The 18,325-nt window shown below is 39.3% G+C and overlaps 1 protein-coding gene across 17 annotated transcripts in view; it reads left to right on the forward strand.

The window, feature by feature from the left end:
- LOC114352957 (coiled coil domain containing protein Alhambra) overlaps positions 1-18,325 on the forward strand; it is a 39,167-nt gene that overhangs the window by 12,608 nt on the left and 8,234 nt on the right. For 5 of the 17 annotated variants that reach the window (XM_028304819.1, XM_028304736.1, XM_028304772.1 and 2 more), the window contains 14 exons: positions 1,917-2,063; positions 2,733-2,880; positions 3,875-4,064; positions 4,466-4,561; positions 5,896-6,014; positions 7,009-7,087; positions 8,408-8,527; positions 10,507-10,569; positions 13,130-13,242; positions 15,239-15,384; positions 16,072-16,098; positions 16,178-16,294; positions 16,811-16,847; positions 17,429-17,612. In XM_028304819.1, coding sequence (XP_028160620.1) covers positions 1,917-2,063; positions 2,733-2,880; positions 3,875-4,064; positions 4,466-4,561; positions 5,896-6,014; positions 7,009-7,087; positions 8,408-8,527; positions 10,507-10,569; positions 13,130-13,242; positions 15,239-15,384; positions 16,072-16,098; positions 16,178-16,294; positions 16,811-16,847; positions 17,429-17,612 — 1,586 coding nt within the window. The remainder of the gene's footprint in view (positions 1-1,916; positions 2,064-2,732; positions 2,881-3,874; positions 4,065-4,465; positions 4,562-5,895; positions 6,015-7,008; positions 7,088-8,407; positions 8,528-10,506; positions 10,570-13,129; positions 13,243-15,238; positions 15,385-16,071; positions 16,099-16,177; positions 16,295-16,810; positions 16,848-17,428; positions 17,613-18,325) is intronic. The other 12 variants (XM_028304787.1, XM_028304779.1, XM_028304836.1 and 9 more) reach the window with 9 other exon arrangements.

The following is an 18,325-nucleotide window of genomic DNA, read 5'->3' on the forward strand; positions in this document are numbered from 1 at the left end:
TAACTACCATAAACATATTTTGCATTACGAGACCACGTGAGCAGGAGGTAACGTTATCGCTCATCTACAAGCTTATTTTATTACTACATCATTATTTATCATTCACGTTTTGAAGGCTGAGACATTTAACATCTTTATAAAGGATTAATTATTTCTAAAATGGTGAGACGCGCTCGCCACTTCATTCAATAGTATAGGCGTGTGGGCAACTATGAAAGAAAAGTTTGTCCTCATTCTTATGAAAGTTACTTATTTCGTATTTAAATGTAATGTAATATTATAACTCTTGCTTGGTACACTAGCTTGAGCCTATATGCGAAGTACTGTAAAGTACTTACTTTATTTCGAAAACCGCGATAGATTAAGAATGTAGTAAATATTTTCATCCAAGTTTTTTGTAAGATATAATTAGAAACAACTTTATCAACACAAGAAGGAAAACGATTAATCTTCAAGTGGTGGTTTTTGTATTTTTAGAACCATTTTGTTATACTTGAAATAGTACTTTATTTTCTGAATCACATTTTTATTAAAGGTGAGGTTATAAATAGGATTTAATTTTGCACGATATGAATAATGCTGCGTCAATGTAATAGTAAAATGTGTTGTATATTTTGTTTTGTTTATGTGTTGTCCTGGGTTTTTTTTGAGGGAGTAGGGTTGGTACGCTATGTTTTTTATTACATGGGTTTATACAGAAAATTCACCCTGTATATTGGAGAGGTTTTTGGTTGGTTGGATTGGAATTGTTCAAATTTCTGATTGAGATTGAATGTAGTTTTGAGTATTGTCTATGTATTACTGATTAAAGTTCATAAATTGAATAAAATGCACTTAACCGGGACCTTCGGGAGATATAAATTAATTAATTCGCTTATTTAGCTTAATTCTATTTAGTTACATTAAAAATGCACCGTACTATTAATAATCACCGTACTATGAAATTTTAATGTCGTCCATATTTAAGTTGTTAAGTAAATAAACAGGCAGTGAAGCACTGTAATTAAACGTTCCCCTGACAAAATACATTCATTTATATTGCTCCTTCACGTCATTTGCAAGTTGGGATTTTTATCTTTTACCAAATACGTTTTTGTGCGCTTCTTCATTTCATTATTAAATCATTTTTAAAACTCATAACAGCTAGAGCTCTGCCTTGTAAAGTTTTCCAAGGAAATAGAACTACTAGAACACAAAGCGGGAATTCCAGAACTGAAAAGCAATTACAGCTTTCAATTGCAACGTGTACTAAGAAAAGCGTACGAGAAAATAGTTTGTGCCTTCATTTCGCTCTGTGTCCCACTGCGTTTGTCTAGCACAAGCATCTTATGTTAAATTCATATTTAGTAGGTACAAGTTCAGTCGTTTTTAAATGTAGGTACATTAGCTACTTTTTATTAGTTCCTTATCTATACCAGCCAGTCTTCATGAAGTGTAAACAATATTATTGCGCACAGTATTTACGAGCGAAGATGTATAGATGAGCTATTGTAAACTTACTTTCATATAAATTGCACGTCTCGATTAAGTGTGGGATAAGCCGGTTTAAATTAAAGTATTAATTTATCAATACAAAGTTAGGCAGTTTGCAAGCGGGTACTAAATCAGCCATAAACTGTTTTCCAAGCGAATATGCGTACTAATCTATCACAGACATCGTTGTTTACGTAGAAATACAAGTGACAGACCGCTCGTGGCTGTGGCTTGTCTCGTGTGCATGCAACCTAAGGTTGATAGTTAAAGAAAGTTGCGCAAGACGACAAACATTCATTATTAAAACAAAAACTAGGCATCAGGTGTCAGTTAACGCTGTTGCTTGCAATATGAGACTGCGTGTCGGTAAAAGTGGTTTGTATGCATGCGTTACTCTACGGTCGGTGTAGTCGAGTATGTATAAGTAGGACTCGATGGTGCAGGTGGGAAGCAGCACTCTGATAAGAAGAAGCCCTCGCCGTCCCGCCGTGGGTCCTCAGCAGGAGACGGAGGCTCCAGCAGCAAGGCTAGCACGCCGGCTCCCTCGCCGCAGCACCCGCCACCGGAGCCCCAGCCGTCCACATCCAAAGGTACATTAGTAGACCCATTCCATTTCAATAGGACCACCACAGTAGCTCACCAACGACATCAACAAGCAAGCTAAAATAGTGCAACCTCATAAGAACAGGGAACCCCAATGTAATTATTAGCATAGGTATTTGTTTCTGATTGCACTTTGTTTGTGCCCTAAAGTATACATAGTAGCGTCGTACTATATTGTCACATCAATAAAAACATATCGATTCATAATTCGTCCATTTGCGACGACAGTGTGACATCTCCAATAAAATTATTGTACGAGATGTTTCGGAATGGCGGGGCACATAGCTCGTAGAGTTCAAGTAAAAGTTCTAGAGAGGCGACCACGAGCCGGAAGACGTAGCGTGGGCAGGCCTCCCACTAGGTGGACAGACGACCTGGTGAAGGTCGCGGGAGGTGCCTGGATGCGGGCGGCGCAGGACCGGTCTTTGTGGAAAACTTTCGGGGAGGACTTTGTCCAGCAGTAGACGTCTTTCGGCTGGAACGAACGAACTAGATGTTTCACTGTGGGCTTGGGTTGAGCAATGAAAGTTTTCCCAGGACATTCCTAGTTCTTTACCTGTACCCTTCATATTTCATCACCAGAAGTCAATATCCTAATGAAGATGCATATTATTTTAGCTCTTAATAACTTGTAATAATGTCGATTCTTGTTCCAGCAGCCGGCGGTTCCACGCCCGGTCCCAAGGCGACCCCGCCGCCCGCGTCGCCGAGCGCCGCCAAAGTAGCCGAGCCGGTCGGCGTCATCAACACAGCGCCGCCGGCGTCTTCCATACCGCTGCCGACTACTCCTGCTACTTCTGTTACGTAAGTATTATTATAGATCGTTTCATCCACGAAGACGCGCTGGTGGGGCGCGTCATTATTGGTCGGAGGAACCGCGCGGTTTGATCCGAGCAATCCGAGCGCCATTATTGTAGTGTGAGAGTACCGATAACACTCCAAACATTAGCGGAAGATTGGTGGGGCGCGTCTTCGTGGATGAAACGATCTATAGTAGTATTGGGGGAAAATGGCAGTATCCAGGTTAGGGCCCAGAGCAGTTCCAGAGAGACGCTTGTGGTAGTTGGTTGGTGTGGGCGTGTATACCGAAACTTTTTCGTTTACCTTGTCTTACTTGGTACCATGATGATGTGAGAATGGCGTGAACCACGACTACATTGGTCTCAACGAAACTTAGCAGGCCGGGGAAGCACAATAAGTCTGCTGACCACGTCTGCTACTCCTTTCACATCTTCTTATCGTGTCGACAACAAACCTACACAGTGTCAGCCCAAAACTCCGCTAAGAGTGGCGTTGTCAGCAGCATTCATTAAATCCTCCTGCGTGCAGTTGCTCGGGCACTCAGGGTATCTTTCAAATGATTATGATGGTGGACAAATGTTTACTAAAAGCAGCGACGTACGGTCACAGATAATATCCAGTCCAATCATGGAATAGTTAGTCTATACAACTATCAGGGAACAGTATGTTTGTCTCATGGTTTCCGGGTTCAGCTTTTTCAGCTTTTCTTAGTGTACCCGGCACACATAATATGCCTAGCACACATAATAAGAAAGAATAGGGGGGGAGGGGGCTTTTTGTGTATTGAGACACACCAGCCATTCTAGTTAGTCTCTCAAGGACGTGTGTAAGTACTACATGTAGAAAGAAAATATGTTTACGCTTTTTCAACAAAGATAACATTGTCTGGAACTTGTTTTTTATTTAACCACTATCTAGACAAAAAGAAACTTAATTGGTCTAGGTGACCTGTATTTTTTATTACTTTCTTAATACAAAACAACTATTTCTTCCTCAGTCAAACTATAACTACATCAGTGGTGCATAGTATCCCGACGAGCAAGCCGCCGTCTTCGTACCAGGAGTCGGTGATCACCAACACAGACGCGATCGACACCAAGCAGACAAAAAAGCGCAAAGCCATATCTGCAGCTAACACGCCTGCTGCTACTCCAGTTGACTACACCTCCACCGCACCGCAAGTAGTGGTAAGTTTCTTGTTTTAAATACCATATTTGCAGGTCATACTAGCTCTAGGAGGTAACAGCTCAAAACAAAAAACCATTTAATTTCCCAACTTTTCATAGCAATGTCCTTGAACGACATAATTCGACAGGGCAATATAGGGTAGCGTTACTGCTTTAATACTTTTTAATACTTTTTAATACGCTAAAGTTGCCCTCTAAATACGCATCTGCGGTATCTTTTTCTTTTTTTGACGTTTATAAGTGGCAAGTTTTGGTCAAAATTAAATAAACTTTTTTATTTTAACTTTAATCCGTACTAGACATGTGAACTACCAAACCCATACAATAATGAGCCATAATCTAAGTTGACATAATGTTCAAAGTTGTGTGCATGTTCTCATGATTATTATTTTGTTTTATAGCCCAACGAGGTGAATCCGCCACCGAGTGTGTGGGAGGGGCCTCATCCCGGCAACAACGAGATACAACACGACCCCATGGATAAAATTATTAAGAAGGTACTTTATATGACCTTTATCGAATTATAATTAAACCTTTCATATAGGCTGAGATTAGTTTCCAGATTCCAGAAGACCATAGATCTACTCGAACAAAAATTGGCACTTTAATCTTTAACATTTTGCAAACGGATCCCTAAATCGAAAAATGGTCTTACAAACCCCTAAGCCATTTTAAAAGACCTATCCAACGGTATCCCACACGATGGGGTAGAAGAAGAAAAAGAATTCATCCCCACTTTATATTTATATATTTTTTTTACAAAATTTTATTCTAGTTTTTGTCCGGCGTGATTAATATACATACCTCCGCAAAACTACAGCTCTGTAGCATCAATAGTTTCCATGCAAAACCTCAGACAGACAGACAGACATATCAAAACTATAAGGGTTCCCTGTCAGGACTACGGAACCCTCAAAACCATACGTCATAGTTTGAATTTATTCAAATTTCTAGCATCTTGGCATTGGTGGTAAGAAAATATAAATTAACTGAAAATGCTTAAAGTTAGTTAAAATCGTAAACTTTATATTTGCGCAACATGTTGTGTCTTATCATCTAGTGCACCTAAGGAGGTCTCTTCCGGGATTAGATAAGAACTTCCTTTTGTAATTTTAGCTTAAGTCGCGCACTTTGCGTTTATTTGCGAACACATTGTACAAATAAGCTTTTTGTAAATATTTAGAAAACAGTGCTTCCTATAATAATCTGTAATACTGAGCCGGCGTTAGTAAAATAGATTGGAGAAAGTGCATAAATAAATGATAACTTATTCATGTATTCATTCGACTACAATAATTCAATAATATTCTGTTAATACAAGACACGTGACATTCGAATACATTGTCTCACGTTTTGTCGCGTCTAGAATCTCATTTGTATTGCTCTGAAATGCAGCGCTGAGGTCAACAGATTCAGACAAAAAATACATTAGATATTACTTAAAATCTTTTAGACTATTAAAAAAACGTAAAGCGTTACTCTTAAGGACCCTTTACATGTCTCAAAATATTTTTGCCCGACCACCGCTTCGGTACAAACATTTGGCAAGTGCTGAGAAGAAGTGCCGCAACAAACTTAGTCACCACAGTCGAAGAGTTTCGTATATAGCGGGCGGACGGGGTGGCATGGCTACTGATGTTGGGCTACTGATTTGAAGATGATAGTTCATAGTGCTAACTTGGATACGATTATACGGTGCGATTGTGGTCAAATAGCTGCCTTGTTGTGCATAAACAAAATCCCCCTCCTCCCCCCGCCCGTAACATGGCATATCAGGGGCCGTGCCCTGAAAATGTTGAAGGGATCCGTATAAAAATTGTGTCTTTCGCAGGCCAAAACGGATGGATCCGAGGCAGTGACCATGCCCGCACACTTTTCGAGCCTGAGTCCGGCGCCGCCGCCGCCACCGCCGCCGCCTGCGCACAGCCCGGCATCCAACCCTAGCCCCAGGTAGGGTTAAAGACATTTGTTTTCTCAAAAGAATTTACAAAATCTACTTAGCGCTCCTGCACACGACGCCGCTACCGCGCCGCCGCCGTGCCGTCGCTGCGCCTTTGCACTGTTTATACGCGCCGCGTGAACATCGCTGCCGCGGGAGAAATTATGCTTTGATGGCACGGTGGCGGCGCAGCGTCGGTTTTACGCGCGCGAATTGTGCGCGCGTATTTGCGACTTGCGACTACTTTTAGTGGGGATTTTACTTTGGGTGTCACGAACAATTTGACGCTGATTGTACACCCACACGCATAAAGTATTGCCAGTACAATATTGTTACTGCTCTGACGGAAGGTTCATGACCTCCGTTTGTAATGTCGTGATGTAAGCAGTTAGACAATTGTCAAACCTGGTTATGATATTGTCTCAAATGTCACAGACATCTGCCGAGCCAGGACCTTCGTTTCTAATATGTCGTGATATGCTGTGAACTGCTGTGTCAATAGGGATGTTTCCTGGGTAAAAATGCAACAGTTTTAATTAGTCCGTCAGTTAACTTATCAAAAAATATTGGACACGTATTTTTCACTTCAAACTAATGAAAATTTAAAGAGATAAACCGCGTCAAAAGAACAGGCCCGTGACGTCAAAGAGTGCTCAAAAGTGCAGCACTTAGTGACGTAGCACGGAACTTCACCGCACTATAACTTTGTAATTATTTTGATTAACAATTAAAAGTGTCCAATATTTTTTGATATTCAAATTGACGGACTCTAATTTTTTTTAGGAAACTAGTTGTGTCATATAGATGACCCACGATGAACTGTCCCACCAAACTCAATGACCGGAGGGCGCTACCACCGTTCAACTATATGGTTTCCAACATGGCAAAAATCTGAACCAGCGATCCGGTATTGACGGTGGCGCCCCACTGTCAATGTCATGGATAGGACAGTTCAGTATTTTGGAACTATAGTATCTATCTCAACTGTCACTGTGTACCTCTCAGGCACCTGCCGAGCCCGATGCCAGGTCCCAGCGGCATGAATACAGCGTCCACAATTCGCTCACCCCAACCTCCCCCACAGGTTAGTTACAACATTGACTTTACGCTTCATTGTGTATCAGTTCGTATCAGTCTTTTTTAATGTCACCGAAAATATTGGCAGATACAAATCAAATAATATCCTAAAGTTCCCATGTAAAATCAAATTTGTGTCTGCTAGTATATTCAAATTTAATAATTTGCATACTCAGTTTAGCTCAATCACAGATTTTATTCAAAAATATTTTTGACGCATGATTTATTTTGATTTAAAATCTTGAAAAGATCCTATTACTTATTCACGATTAAAGTATACAGTTAGGTGAAATGCTTCAGCTTTGCTTCCGTTATTAATTTTATATGAGGCAACGCTTTGGGGTTAAATAACAACGCAATTTTAAACGCTTCGACTTATTTCAAGAAGGATCTTTGGGTCAGCAATAAAATGCGACCTGCTTTTTAAAAATATTATATTTTCATCTATTTTTATATATTAGTAAATCCATATTTTGCTGCTACGACTCATTTTACTTTAAATATGTTTTGAATCGTCTCAAAAATTGAGTTTTAGTAATTGAGTTTGTGGACAAAACGTCACAAGTTTGATAAGTAAACTCAAGTTACGACGAGCTGCATTATTGTGTTCCCTCAACAGTTTGTTTGCATCCACGAGTGTGTCGTCACGATTTGAGTTTTTTAATCTCTTCTAAAATTTTGTAAAGTACCTTTATTCTAAGGACATACCAGTTCTGTTTATTAATTTTTATATTATATCTATTTTTTTATTGTTTCCGAGTTCATTTGTCTAAAAAATAATATTTTAACGTTATTTGTTAGGTATTTCTAGGGCTCACTCATTTGGATTACCTTACATGAACAACGACATTAATTCTAACCAGCTCGTGAGTGTTAAAAAGAAATATGTGTTCCCTAGTTTGTCGCTTAACAGCAAGCATAGAGTTGGATTTTTATGACGTGATCTAAAAATATGGATTGCAATAAACATCAATTTTGCAAACCTGTAATAAACCTGCTAATTTGATTATTAGACTATTCTACACTTGAGATGCTTGAGATACGTTTTTTTTTGCATCTAATCAATTAATTTCAAATGCATAATATTCCTCAAAACACATAAGAATTATATGTAATCTATATACTCAATATTTAATGTATATTTTAGATCTGAGACGTCCCAAGATTCGTGCAGTCAAGACATGTAATTTTCTGCCTTACTGATGATGATGCGATGTTCTGTACACTTACGATCACGAAATAAAAATCCGACCTTAGCATGATGTACCGCGGCCGCTTGACCCTACCGTGTTAACGCTAGCTAGTACTAATAGCGTGGGTTGTGTAGGCCGGGAAGGAGCGCAATGTGCAGGGGCATAGGTCGCTGCTCGTCTCCGTGCCCTTACCGTCTACCAGCCATGGACTCAACCTCTCGACGCACGCGCAGGTTCCATCATTACAGACAAGGGTTATTGGCATTTTCATATTTGACAGCTGCAGTTGCTAACAAACAAAATACTAACGATCAATTTATTAGACACTCGATGTTGTATGCTACCACTGTTTTGATTGCTTTACTACTCAACAATCGATCTCTTACATTTAAACGCCACTGATTATGGAGTTTGTCCATTCAGTAATTTATATAACGAGTGTTTATCACTACAAACTGTCAGAAAGATTCAAAATACAGTGGCAGGATATTTTCAGACCTACGGTGCGGAGACTGTGTCAAATTCATAGAAAAAGAAATCGATTAGAGAATTATTAGTTACTTTAAAACACTAGATGATTACCTATATGATTTCAAGACTGTGATGTGTGTTCCACATCAGGGTCTTTTCCAATAATTGGCTTTTTAACCGAAATTAAAAGGTGCCTTTGAAACTAATGGTTCGCACCGTACGTGTCGTAGTGTCTATAGAGCCGACGGATGTACACGCAACCATCACGAATGGTAGGATACAAAGTGAAAAAAGTGGCTAATACTTCTTACCAAATTTAAATTAGGGATTATATTTTACCACATTATCAGCAAGTCAGAACTCAACCAAATTTTAGTACCGCATTCGGCTTCTCAACATTTTATCATATTTATTTATCAGTAGATCATCTTCATAGTGGGACTAGAGGGGTGGTTTCTTTTTAACACTTCATTACTAATATCCACTAGATTAGTATCAAATTGAGAAACACATATTTTTTATTTGATTTTGTTTCCGTTTCCTTTGTGATTTCATTCATTGCATGTATTTTTACATTTCGTTATAATCTTTTACCTCGTTGTGTGTACATGCGTGTCCTTTGTATCAGTCTAATGTGATAGTTATCCACGATCCAACTTCTATGATAACATGGCGTTCCTCCAAAATTGCTTGTTTGTGAAATGTTTTCCATCACCTGAACTAATTATTTCATTTGATTGTCCAACGGCATTGTCACTAACATGAGTATAAAATATGTCATTTATTTTAGTATCATCAGGAATACTTTGAATTATTTTGACGATTAAAATAACGCATACAGATGACCCACGCTGAACTGTCCCACCAAACTCAATGACAGGGGGGCGCTACCATCGTCCAACTATATGGTTTCCAACATGGCAAAAATCGGAACCAGCGATCCGGTATTGACGGTGGCGCCCCACTGTCAATGTCATGGATAGGACAGTTCAGTATTTTGGAACTATATCAAATTTGATTTAAGAGGATGTCATGTTAGCATAGAAAAACTAGGTTATAGGTATAAAGTATAATTATACTTTATACGTTAACTTACTAACACACGCTTACCAAGCGGGAGAGCGTGTGCGCATGATTTAATTACTTCAGTAATTTTGCTTAGCTTCCGCCGTTACAGAATTTAAGTTAAATTATATTCGATTGAACTCGTGAGATGTGCAACTGTTAACCCAGTATTATATTCAAATCTTGGCCATTATTAGTGAAATTGTTTTGACTTGAAAATTATATCAGTTTGTCTCGGAAACTGTCGCACATCTACCGGGGTCACTATCTTAGCATATTTTATTCGGGAGAAGTATCACTATCTATCAGTTAACACTTGATCAATAATTTCAAGATAATATATGTACCACAGGTGTATTTGCATGCACAAAACAATAAAAATCTGATTCAAGTTATTGTCTTTAGGTGTTCCGTCCAATAAGATTCAATCGATAATGTGCCCGCTTTTGACTTGAAGTCGTATTTTTGAAACATGTGAATAATTCGTTTGCTAAATTAACCATCTGTTAAAATTCGTATAATCTTCAAAAATACGCCTCATGTACATAAATATAATAATGTGGTTTAAAACATTGTCTTAGAATCTCATATTTTAACTGAAATTATTAAGACTTCTCCTTAGTCATTGTTTGAACCTGATACACAATAACCAAACATATAATACTATGTAGTAATTGATTTATTATGTACATAATAGGTATCCGCTGCCTCAGACTTGTCGAGGCTCTCCCCTCACATATTCCATCAACCGCAGAAGCTGGTAAGTGTAGTTTTGTTTTATTTCTATCATTAATGTGCCCGCGACTTCGTACGCGGGGTTACTTTCACAGACGAGCCAATTTATGTATGTTCAAAGTATGTATGGAATGCGTTCAATCCGTATTAATTGGTTATCTATAACTATGTAGGAGTGTAGGTATAAAAATGTGCAATAAATAGCTACAATAATAGAAAATATCGACCCAGATAAAAAAATTAGAAGTCACTATACGAGGACTTAAAGGGACTATTTAAATGTAAAAAAAAAAAACATACTGAACTTGAGTTATTATTATGCAACATTATTACATATTAACATTGTTGGCTTCAGGATAGTTCAGAAAAAAATATTATATGGCGAAATCTTAATAATTCCGAATTGTATTCTCTCACGCAAACTAGAAAAGTATTAAACCGAAGGTGTAGATTACACTATCAAAACGATAAGCACTTTCTAAGAACTTCTAAAGATAAAAAATGAAGGGAACACTTTAACACAATACAAGACCCCTAGGGGCACACGCAACTGTTGCAAGGGCTCAATAGGGTTACCGCGGCCTTGCTGTAAACTCATACAAAAGTACTTTCCAATTTAATGCGGCAGTAAAAATTGTTTTAGAATCACCAACGAACTGTCTAGAACATTCCCCCGTACATAATTACTTTATTACGGAACGTAACAGTTTATTTAAACAACGGACACTATTAACTTATAACAAAAAAGTAAAGCGGCATGTAAACTGCGAAAAAAAATGACTGTACATTTTTGAAAAATATCATAAACAATCCTAAGACAATAAATTAAAAAATCGTGCGTTCAATTCTTAGAACCGTATCTTCTATTGCGTCCTATCCTAGCAAGTCGCAAGCGTACCTGCCCGTTTTTCTACCTGCTCGTCTCCATAAAGCACGGTGAAGTTTAACTGTATTATCATTTAAAATAGAACCTAGTTGCATTGAAATAGAGTCCGTTTGGGTGTAAAGCGGCGAGTGGTAGCTTTAGGCGTGCGCAGACGCACATGTGCGCCTCAGTATAGCATCCGCGGCCGCGTGGTCAACATCTGCCGCAAACATTTGGCGCTCCTATACTTATCATACCCATGCCCATGCCGCGATGCCGCGCGCTAACCGCAAGTGCTCTGCCCTCGGCGTTGGTATGAATCCACTACTAAATACACGTTCGTATTATTCCAACACGTTTTATCAAGCGCAATGGTAAGTTTATAAACTTTGTTAACTTATCAAAACTTACTAAAACATACAAAATGCACTTTCGATATTGATATTGTGTAGTCATAATGCAAAGTAAATAATCCACGCCAGTGTTTGATTGTTGTGTTATCGTTAAACTGATAATATGTCTGGTTATGTTAGTGATTTTATTATCCTGCTTTTGACGTTTTTCGTTATTTTGTTGTTGTTTATTTGGCAAATTCTGTTTAAATGATAATTTAGTTACTTATTCTATTAATAAGCAGGAATTAATTAAAATTTAAAATTTAATCGTACGCGTAACACGATATGTGTTTGTTATTATTATTATTATAGGTTATTATTGATTTAGGTACGTTTAATAAACAGAAATAACACATATTATTCCTCAAACCCAATCATTTACCTTTTGTAAAGTGATGATAAATATGATTATTCTATTTGGTATTCACCAAAACAGCTTGTTTGAATACTCCTATTTGCATATTTAAATGATAATTTAAATTGTTTAAATTCACGTTTATTTGCCAAAAATAACTTACTTCATTTGGCAGTTACTTAACATAAATACATTGTCAATTCTTCCGTAAGAGAGTAGTAGGTTTTTACGAGAAAATAGTGTATCCCTAGTTGTGTGGTTGCGGAAAGTAATATTTAACGTAGAAATAAAAACTCTTTCATACGAGTTAATCTAAAAAAGCTCTAGCAAAGCAGGTTGGGCCCAGGCAATAGTTTTCAGCAACCGTTGACCTATTATTAGCACATATCCTGCGTTTTAGGGATTCACTCTGTAATTGCAGAGTATGTGCCATTTTTCCCCATATAAAAATACTTTGGATTGTAGGTTACGCTATTCGCTAATAATATTGTGTTATTAAACGTCACGCAATATGGTCGAGGGGGATAATATGTATGTTATTTTATTGTCATTACAATAACCCACAAAAGAGCAATCGGACGTGTATAATTTTGCGAATAAGTTGAATAAAGTGAGTCACCCTTCAAGAAGTCCCAGAGTGATAGCCAATCCGCTAACTGATAATGATAACCATTTAAAGTGAGGCCTTAAGTTTATGAACAGGAGTCGCACCGACTTCAGTCCAAACGTAGACGACCTCGAAGAAACATCTCACAACTCAACAACACATATTACAGTAGGCAGTGCTTCAAAAAATTGTGTAAATAAAGACTAACTAGTGAGGTGAGGGTGCATAAGAAATTGCTGTTTTTTGCTCAATTTGCAAACAAAACGTTTGAAATGGGCGTTATGATAATAGCTCTTCTTTACTTCTGGGATCTTCAAGGTCTTTGAAAGATGTTTGTCGTAACGTGAACGTGTTGTTTTTCAGGCGGCTATGGAGCCTAGTATGTCCAGTCACATCCCGCACAACGTTCCCGGCCGCTCGGCGTGGGGAGGTCTAAACGTCGCCTACGAGATGCAACAGGATCCCAACAAGCCAGGGTAAGTGAAGTCACTTGATTGATTGTTTCTGTACGAGAAATTGCATGCGATTTATTCCCATGGTTTGCAACGATTCTTTTGAACAACTCCGCAGGAAGCTCTTGAGTTGATGTCTGTAATAAGATAATGTTGGAACTCATTCCAACCCGTCCTCGAACCCCGCTGTGGGCAATTCAAACTTTTTTTTAAACATGACCTGCTTTTTGTGAGACAATTGGTGCAATTGTCTGTAGTATTATTTATTTTGTATTTAGTCCACGACAATCAATTCAAACTGTTACAATCGATTCAATACCAGAGAATGACAACAATCTATTCGAGTCCATTTTATAATTATTTTGTTTGTAATACATTGATTTGTTTCTCCAATTGTTGTTGTATTCTAAAGTAGATATCTTATCACTGTTGTTATACGTTTCTAGGTAATGTGCACTTTTTATGTTGAAAAGCGCGCGAAATATTGCTAAGCGAATTATAGATCGTTTCATCCACGAAGACGTTCTCCACCATTCTTCCGCTAATATTTGAGTGTTATCGGTACACGCTAAGTCATCCATGAGTGCACACGAACACTACATTAACGCTCGGATTGATCGGATTAAACTCGCCGCACCCCGCGCTTTCCTGGACCAAAAATTGGTGGGGCGCGTCTTCGTCGAAGAAACGATCAATAGCGAATAAGCCAGTGTTGCAGTGCGTAAATGAATTTATCCTGAAACTGATTGCCCTGCTTGAACGTAATTATAGGATCAGGAAAAATGTAAATTGTTCAGTTGTGTCGCGCTTAGCGTATGTTTATTCTCAATTTGCTGGCATAAGAGCGGTTACCTAAATACATTTGGCAGGCGTAGGACGTTGCGGGTTCAAATCCCGTTTAATACGACGTGTATTCTAGAATCCTTTCTCTGAATCTGGAACAAAAGAATTGCATGGATATAATTAAAATTGCAAGTAATTTAGGACAGAAGAAAATATAGCGTAGCTCATGTTAGGTTGCATTTGCGAGAGAAGCGTAATAATTGTATTTGCATAATGCATGTTTTATCAACTTTTGTGTGTTACTGGGAGCAGAGCGTATAGAAAAATTAAATGAAAATAATTATACGTAAAGATTAAATGGCCACCTGGTTAAATGGCTCAACCTGTGGGTTCAAATCCCACATGGTTCGAAATGAGTAAAAAAGTATTTATAAATTACTATTGCTATAGCGTAAACTTTGCTTTGTTTGGAGCAGCACCTGTATCTGATCTGCAAAGAAAAATTTAATAAAAATTTAAGTAAAGGGTAAGTAAATGGCCACCTGGTTAAGTGGTTCATCCTGTGGGTTCAATTCCCGCATTATTCTTCTAAATGAGTAAATTATGCATTTTTATATTATAATTTATATTGCTATTGCGCAAACTCCTTAGTTTTGAGGCAGCATCTGCAACTGGTGTATTATGCTTAATTAAAAAGAATGTTGGCAGGAATTGTACAAGAGCTTTATTTTATTGGGATTCGTGGTGTATGTTGGGGTCAGTAATGATGATGATGATGGTGGTGGCGATGATGATGTTGTGAACTCTAATTTTAGAATTATTTAATGTGTGTGATGCTAATAACAACTCTGCGAGCTTTGCGATGTATGATTTCCTTTTTTGCTATGCAAAATTATACTTTTCAGATATTTCCTATAGCTAGTATTTTTACTGTAGGTTTGTAAATAATATATGGGTTCAAATCCTGAAAAAAAAATATATTGAGTCCTCTTCAAACTATAACGATATAATTACAATATGCGTAGTAATTATCCGTGTCAGCAATAGAATAAGCGTTCATTGACATCTTATTAATATGTGTCAGCGAATCTAAATGTTTACACAGCACATTTTGTCATCCGATCCCGCGTTGCAGAAAATGTAGCGTGCATGCACTTTACTATTGCGTTTCATTCGTTGTTTAACCGTGCAAGATGAGTGAGCTACTGCGTTACATGTTCGACCGTTTGGCCAACAGAGTGAGCGGTGTGCCTGGTACCAGCAAAGACATCAACCTGGCAGGTATACCGATGCCGCCGGCCGCGATCCGGACGAAGAAACGCGCGGCGATGGCCGCCTCAGTCGTCAACATGGCCACCGCGCCGCCGCCGCCGACGCCGATGCGTGAGTCTTTTGTCTTTTTACTTGATTGTGTGCGTGAGCTTCCAAGTTTATGTTGCATTTCGCATGTTGTTGAGCGTCTGCTGTTTATTTAGTGTTGAATCTAAACAATAGACTAGTTGAATCATTAAAGTCGATGTTGTTAGGAATGTGTTGTTTGAAAACTTAACCTTTAGAAATCTAGTAATTTTTCATTTACTCACTTCGTAAACTCTTGACAGTATTATACGCAATAAAATACAAAAAAGACACAATAAATAATGTTTGTGGATAAATTATAAGTATTTCTCGGAAGTCTCTTATCAATTTAGCACTTGAAAGTTCAAAGATAGTAGCGTTATTTGTGACGTGATAACTATTACTTAAGTGACTTTGGCAGAATGTTTAACGGGTAATAGGCAAAAAAGGATAACTTTTCTTTAAGGAACAAGACATGCTTCTGTGTTGTGTTATCGTGACGCGAACAAATGAGTCGCTAAAAAGCAAAGAAAACGTATGCTTGCTTTAAATGTTGTGATTTCTATGACGGTGGGTTTAGTATAAATGGCAATAGAGTTGACAAAAGTTATCAAAATAACAAGAACGAGCAAACAATGCTCCAGATCTATGCTCGTTTAGTTTAACTAAACCCACCTTTTTATGTCCAATATTTTCTATCACATTCTAATATTGCCAATATACTGTTTCAAGGTGGTGCATACAAAAATCGACTCAGAGGTGACGAACCTTTCTTATTTCACCACTGTAGATTGTGTTGACTGTTGAATGGGGTGCTGATGAGTGTATTCTGCTTTAGGCTCGGTGACTGAGACCGTGACGTCGCAAAGTCTGGCCAATGTGAGGCGCGCGCCGCAGCCGACGCCGCCGCCTCTGTACCAAGAAACTATCAGAGACTCCCCGCCCGTATCGCCGAGTAAGTGATCGTGATCTATTTTTTTTTCTCTTTCTCCCCTTGGTGATATTCTTATATTAAAATTGATCCAATTACAGGCCTAATCTAAAGTACGGCCAACGAGAAGCGATACCAAATGTAAACAAACCCAATGTCATGGGCGAACCCGTCTGACTTTGATATATTTTGGCGGGAGAACGAGGCATTACGACAAATACACAAGATGTGAAGAGACAGATTATGTTGTCAACTCGACAGTCGTATCGACCTTTTATATCGCTGCTAGTGAGCCGTACTTTGGAAACGAGTTTGATACTTTATTTTAGAATACAGGCGCTTTAAATTTGATTTCCAAACCGTCAAGAAAGAAAGTCTCGAGGCAGTAGCAGAGTAATTTAGTCTGATGTATTCAAAATTGTCGTACTCTGAAAAAGTATTGACAATTTAGTTTTTGTTATGATATACATACTTATCTGTTTACCGACAAAAATAGATTAATGAATACTTTTTATTATAACATATTTCTTTTATTTCCAGGTTCAGAACGTCCGTTGAGGCAAAAATTGGACGCTAAGTAAGTATTCTGGGAATATTATATTGATTTATAAGATACTTCGTATATTATTATGGTAGTCACGCTACAAAAACGCGCACAACTCTAGACGTTAGTTAAAACTAGCAGAAAGCTTTAGTGATAGCAAAATAAACACAGGCAAACTTATGGGGTTTATTCGAATAATTTCGGCAATGTTCAATTCAAAGTAATTTTGTGGCAACATATCATTTTGGCAACAAAACTCGTTAATGTCAAAACTAAAGAAATACGTCAATAAATGCGTTTTCTTATAATGATTGTATCATCAATCATAAAAGTATGAAGCACTCCATACCATTATCGCCAATGCAACGTAACCCTTGTGTTAGCTAAGTTTTGCGTCATGGAATTGAATTGCCTTATAATTATTGAGTCACTACTGTACATTACTCTTCCGTTCTGTGAGCATACCATGCTACTGCGTATTTCCAGCAGGTGCCTCGAGCACTAGAATCCTGCGTATATTGAAAGTAAAATAAAATCTTGGCCATATTGGTAGCGTTCTCTTAAAGGATCATCCTCCAGTGAATACGGAAAGTTCCCAAACATTGTAAAAGTAGTATTTTCAGCCGACTAGGCGTGAACTGCACGGCGCCGCATATGCTGGGCAACGAGCTCAATCCCGAGAGCGGAGCCGCCGCCCGCCTGCAGGAGCAGCTGACGGCCGAGCTGGCGGCGCACGCGGCCGGCGGCGCCGGGCCCGACTCGCTGGTGCCGCCGCCGCTCATCAACAAGGCGGCCGCGGTGAGTGACGTCACCTCCACAGCTGGCCCTAGAGCCGCCGCCTGCAGGAGCAGCTGACGGCCGAGCTGGCGGCGCACGCGGCCGGCGGCGCCGGGCCCGACTCGCTGGTGCCGCCGCCGCTCATCAACAAGGCGGCCGCGGTGAGTGACGTCACCTCCACAGCTGGCCCGAGAGCCGCCGCCTGCAGGAGCAGCTGACGGCCGAGCTGGCGGCGCACGCGGCCGGCGGCGCCGGGCCCGACTCGCTGGTGCCGCCGCCGCTCATCAACAAGGCGGCCGCGGTGAGTGACGTCATCATCATCACAAAACGTCCAATGGTAAACGTAGGCCTCCCACAATGATTTCCAGATTGACCGATTGGACCAGCCTGCATCCAGCGCATTCCTGCAATCTTTATAAGGTGAACATATGGACCCAATATTGTCATTATCATCTTTTTAGGTACAGTTGTCTGGTAATTTGCTAATAGAAAAGCTCTTGGCCTGCATTCCACTTAATCGACACTTGACAGTAATGGTCAAGCCGAAGGTGGAAGCGAGCTTTACCCGAAACCCTCGTCCACAGAGGATCTGGCTATCTTACCTCCAACTGGCGAGACGCTGTTAATGTGGTTGTCTACTCACGGACATTGCCCGCGGGCGGCGTGACCGGAGGGAGCGGCGAGCGTTCGGCGAACGAACGAGCAATGAACGAATGATCCTGACGCACTCTCTT

Source organism: Ostrinia furnacalis, unplaced genomic scaffold (assembly GCF_004193835.3).
Source record: "Ostrinia furnacalis isolate ACB-3 unplaced genomic scaffold, ASM419383v2 OfSCF0155, whole genome shotgun sequence".
In the NCBI taxonomy this organism is placed as follows: domain Eukaryota; kingdom Metazoa; phylum Arthropoda; class Insecta; order Lepidoptera; family Crambidae; genus Ostrinia; species Ostrinia furnacalis.